Source organism: Chenopodium album, chromosome 7, assembly GCF_948465745.1.
Source record: "Chenopodium album chromosome 7, dcCheAlbu1.1, whole genome shotgun sequence".
Taxonomy (NCBI): Eukaryota; Viridiplantae; Streptophyta; class Magnoliopsida; order Caryophyllales; family Amaranthaceae; genus Chenopodium; species Chenopodium album.
Genome location: NC_137840.1, coordinates 12,615,739 through 12,620,955, shown reverse-complemented (window position 1 = coordinate 12,620,955; position 5,217 = coordinate 12,615,739). Strand labels below are relative to the sequence as shown.

General features: G+C 31.7%; 1 protein-coding gene across 6 annotated transcripts; it reads right to left on the bottom strand.

The window, feature by feature from the left end:
- Positions 1-1,806: 1,806 nt before the first annotated feature.
- LOC145640920 (uncharacterized) lies at positions 1,807-5,217 on the bottom strand. Of its 6 annotated transcripts, none has more exons than XM_081692154.1 (10): positions 4,863-5,217; positions 4,253-4,377; positions 4,054-4,147; positions 3,837-3,963; positions 3,661-3,739; positions 3,470-3,581; positions 3,200-3,378; positions 3,030-3,112; positions 2,567-2,671; positions 1,807-2,479 (listed from the first exon to the last, which is right to left on the bottom strand). In XM_081692154.1, exons 8-10 carry the CDS (start codon positions 3,070-3,072, stop codon positions 2,091-2,093), a joined length of 537 nt encoding a protein of 178 aa, XP_081548280.1. In that variant the 5' UTR covers positions 3,073-3,112; positions 3,200-3,378; positions 3,470-3,581; positions 3,661-3,739; positions 3,837-3,963; positions 4,054-4,147; positions 4,253-4,377; positions 4,863-5,217; the 3' UTR covers positions 1,807-2,090. The 6 variants fall into 6 exon arrangements, with proteins under 6 accessions (XP_081548280.1, XP_081548275.1, XP_081548277.1 ...); XM_081692149.1 differs by adding an exon at positions 4,505-4,669 and having other exon boundaries at positions 1,813-2,479; positions 2,567-3,112; XM_081692151.1 differs by having other exon boundaries at positions 1,813-2,479; positions 2,567-3,112; positions 4,850-5,217.

Below are 5,217 nucleotides of genomic sequence, written 5' to 3'. Positions count from 1 at the left end.
ATATATAGAATTATGAATCATTGCTAATAGAATCAATCTAATTCATAATAATTATTTCTTTTTATAATATAAAGCTACGATATATAATACATAGTAGCAATTTTAGAAGAAGATGGGTTACCTAACTCGTAGATTTGATTGAAATATTAATTTGAGTTTTCTAGAATGGGAATTTGAGATGAATAAGATTCTGTCACTTTAGTAGAAAGGATTGCTAAATAATCTTAGCTAAAGTTTTATAGGAGAAGGTTTAAAAAGAATTGCAATTATATTTATAGTAGAGTATAGATAATAGCTTCTATAAAGGTAGCTTTTTATAATTGAAATCAAATATTAAAAGATGTGGACCACCTGATTTCATTGTACCTTTTGCTTGTGCTAATAAAGAAGATTTACACAAGAGATTTGAAATTTAGAGAAGGGTAAATTTCTACCATACATTATCTTACTATAAAGTAAAGAAGTACAAACAACCATACTTTTTATTGTTGTGTGTCTGAATGACTGAAATAATGATTTAAGATTGAAGAAGCTACTTAGCTATTATTCACTTAATAATAGTCTTTAAATTACATTTGATTATATTATATAGTCTTAAAAGGTAAACTTATTTATTTTTTTGCATCAATTTGAAATTTAATTAAGGCATAGAAATTAGACTACAGAATCAACAATAAGATTAAAATAAAGCAATTAAGAAAATGAAATTTTTAAAGTAGCTGATCATTACCAAAGAAGCTAATGTTATGCATAATATAAGTTCTACAAGGCATCCAATCCACCATATAAATAATAATATACCTAAAACATTTTTAATTTTAAAAATAATTGAGTATCATACATTGTACTTGTACTCTGCTTTATCAAATCCTACCTTCATACCAATTACATTTCATTTTCATGTTCCTAGTTAAAGCTAAACTTATATGGATTGATTTTACTTTATAGTAATTCTTATTTATAACCTATTTCCCAAAAATAAAAGGTACCAATATAAATAAATAGATCATTTCATGGTTTTATGAAAATGGACCTCTAGGTAGCTATTTCAATCATCTAATAATAGTAAATAACTAAATAAGCTTAAAGTTTCTAACTATGATGCTCGTTAAATGTGTTACTCCGTATTTTACTTGGAGTATTAAAGGCAAATTCCTACTCTAAGTAGTGCGGTTTAATAATTTTGAAGCCTTATTTTGAAAGATTCTGATAAGATGGGCAAAAAACTTTGTCCTATGGTATATATATCTTGTCTAATTACATACTGACAATAACAAAACTTATAAGTAAAACTAAACCTCATAGTGTGATTAAACTTTGTCCTAGTGTGACTAAATATTGTTTTGCTTATAAGTTTTGGTATTGTCAGTATGTACTTAAAGGAGATTTATATAGGAGTAAGAGATTTGAAAGTTAGGCAAGGGTAAATAACCACCATATATTAATTTATTTCAATGGTAAAGTAGTACAAATATCAATACTTGTTACTGTGACTTGTTGACCTGTGGCATTGGCATGTAATAAAACTATATAGCCAACAAGACTATTTACTAAAGGTATATATCTTTAAGAATGGGAGAGGCATATATGATCAATACATTACTCATTATTATTTTACAATTAAATTTTATGCATATTTAAGTTTAGATTCTATCAAACAAAAAGTGGAGATACTCACCAAAAATTTAGGAATATAGCTTAATTTAATAACAACAAAAGGTTTATAAATTGTTTTGCATTTTCCTAAAATCCATCTGCAAAATATTACATATAGTTCATGCATCACATGTACGTGGAGTACTTTAAGCACACTACTTATATATGTTCAACAAAACAACATCAAGTACTTCACAAATGCTTTAACTGGCATTGCTAAGAAATATTTCCCTTAAAAGAACTTACTTGCATAAAGTACTAATACCACCAAAAGGAAGTGCATATATACATTACAAACCATCCAAAATGTAGAAGCATAGTAGTAAGACTGATTTATTGTTCGAAAGTGAAAGACATTTCATAAGGTAGATATTTCTTTTCTAAACACCTTTTCATTGTACGCATTCCAAAAGGAAGGCTGTCTAATAAGTGTTCTATTGAAGTGCAGAACCATCAACAATTGTATTGACTAAACTATTAGGTTTAGCTTCTGCATTTTCTTTCTTTTCTGGTTGTGATGATTCGACGCCTGTAACCAAAGTGTCAATTACACGCTTTTTACGTGCTCCTTTTGTTGCAATAGCTTCATTAACTTTCTTACCAGGTGCTTCTTGTTTGTGTGAAACACCTGGAATTTTCAGAGCCTGAGATTCTCTTGTTGGTTGTGCATGTATATAAGTCATATCTGCACTTGAGTTCATGGCTGAAGCTATCATTGCATTACTGCCAATGTTCATGTTGCCCTCATCTAGCATTTCATTAGACATGGTAGCGACCATTGTAGTGTGATCCTCTAGTCCACTTGTGGGAACATTGTTGAAACCTGAAATTTTTAACAACCAATCAATCACGGGTTTGTTTCATTATATGTGCTAATATTGCCAGTTATTTTAAGGGCAGACAGCAAGACCTTTTTTATTATTTGTTGCAGGTGCATTGATGAACGCAAAATAATTAAAGGTATCAGCAGTTGGTTCATTGTAAGTCTTGCTTCTAAATTCACATGCTTCTGAACCTGAAGATGTAGAAGCATTATTAGCATACTTTTCTGTTGGTGTAGAATATGAATCATCATCTTCCTTGTTTTCTGTCATAATCTCTATTCCTTTGAGATACCATTGCAAGACATTATTCCTTGACAGAGTCGTTGTTGGACCAGCTTGAATCATAATACGACCGGTGGAGAATCTTTGTTGAATCGACCAGAAAGAATTTATGTCCTCTTATTAATATATCAAGGGTTAAATCATATTTTAAATAATAGTTGTTATTTAAAAATAATTTGGTTCAACAAAAATATAATTAAATAACTCGATATCAATGGAAAAGGCGTATAGAATCTTTGATGGCATGAATTGCTTCAGCAGATTTACCAAACAACTTCTCTGTGTCAGTAGTGAATGTCTTGAAAGCCATTGTTCCTGAAGCATCAGTAGCATCAAACTTGAAGCTAACTCTGCAAAAGTATAAAATAAGATGAATAAGTGTTAGGAATTGTCCATAATTTATATCCACATGTAATCCATTGAATACCAGATATTACCTATATGCAGAGGTGTTGTCCTTTTTCTAACAGTTGATACAGTGAAATTTTGTTCTGACAGGAATATTAGCACGTTTTCCATAACTTATACACCCAATATAAGTGATAACATCATTGATATGAGCTTGAGGTATTGTCACACACAACCAATGGTGTTCTTCTTGTAATACATTAGCTGCCTGCACAATTGATAATGATATATATGTAAAAAAAAATTAAATTTGTATCACTAACAGACAATTTGAAATGTAATTCAGTATAGAGTTTTACTTTTTTATCTCTTAGGTTCTGAATGTTTATGGGTGCTGTATTTGTAGCTGGATTGCGCACTTGCAATACCTTTGATTGCCTATCTAAAAGTTGTTGAGTATGTATCCTTGCCCTGCAAATATTCAATTACTGTTTTTTATATTCTTATTGATAAAATGATTTAATGTGATATGGCAGAGTACAAGGTTTACCATTCTTGAAGAATTTCATCTTTTTCTCCTTTTGGCTGATGTATGATTTGGGTTGACATACCAGTAGACAATGAAAAACCTCATTTATGAACAGGAAATGTTAGCTATTATATATTATAAAAGAACATGATGTGCTATTGTATGTGTACTTAATCAACTTTGATGATATCATGTACCTTTATGTAAAGACGGTCTGAGGGCTGTAAATCCAACACATCAAAATTGTTAATGCATACACTTAGAGCATCACAAGCAATGCCAGCTAAGTCATTCCAAGCAGTAAATACAAGAGGCTGATCAACACTGCATTAGTAGATAATATTATTATAAGGGAAGTAGTAGATATATTTAATCCACATAAACTTGAAGCAATTAAAGTATATAGAACCTTACGTCTGATCAGTTATAATTATCTCTCTGACACTAAATTCCCTACCTTGATTTGAATTGATAACTCACAATTTTTCTTCTACATACAAAACAATACCTAGAACATATATCAAAGTATGGGAACAATTTAATGGTATTATTTTAGATAACAGCAAGATTATAATTAACTCTACAAGGCAATGCAAGATAACAAAAAAGTTACCATATTTAGCTCCTTCAACTATTATGCGAGGAATTGTATGTAGAGATTGAAACATTAGACCAGGTACAACTATTTCAGAATTTGCTAGCTGCACAACAGTTTGCCGAGGCACACCCCATTGATATCTGTTATAAACGAATGTTGTTAATATCAAGTCACTTTTGTGAAAAGTAATAATAAAATATTGGCATTGTGTTCTGGACTCCGTTTTTTAATTTTTAATAATAAATGCTACAACGGTACCAAACTAACTTGGAAGTTAACGCCGTCTTCTAAAATTCTGAAATTTTGGTAGGAGGAGAGAGAAACCATTAAATGAAGACTTGTAGAGAGAGATTGGGAAACCATAAACGAATTAAGACTATGGCCTACATTCAACTTCCTCTTCATACCTCTGCTTCCCTCCATAGGTACATCCTAGAAACACAAATAATTCACTAATTGATCGATGCATTCCATAACTCACATCATAATCAAGATAAGGAATGCCTATCAATAAGATTGAAGCCACTACTTATTAAATTGCAATTTTAAAGATGCGCCCACATAACAATTCAAAAGCAACAACAATTAACGAACATTTGATAGGATTATTACATTAATAAAGTACCTTCCTGGGGGGATTCATGACCCTTGCTGCGATTCTGGGAAAGAGGTGACCCTGAATGTTAACCTTGCTCCAATTCTGGGAAAGGGTGGAGTCCAATATGAACCTTGCTCCGACGCTCGGAAAGGGTTGACCTCCGATTCAGGGAAAGTATGTATCCGAATAAGCACCTCGGTCCGATTCCGGGAAAGGGGGTCCGATTCGGGGAAAGGGTGTAGCCGAGTATGGGTTTTAGCAACGAATTCTGTTCGCCGATTTACGCTGATTCTTCTATTTCCTCTGGCTAGGGTTATGGTTGAAGGTGGAGCAAATGAACGGAAAGTTAACCTTTGTTATTTCCGTCAACTACGACGTTACC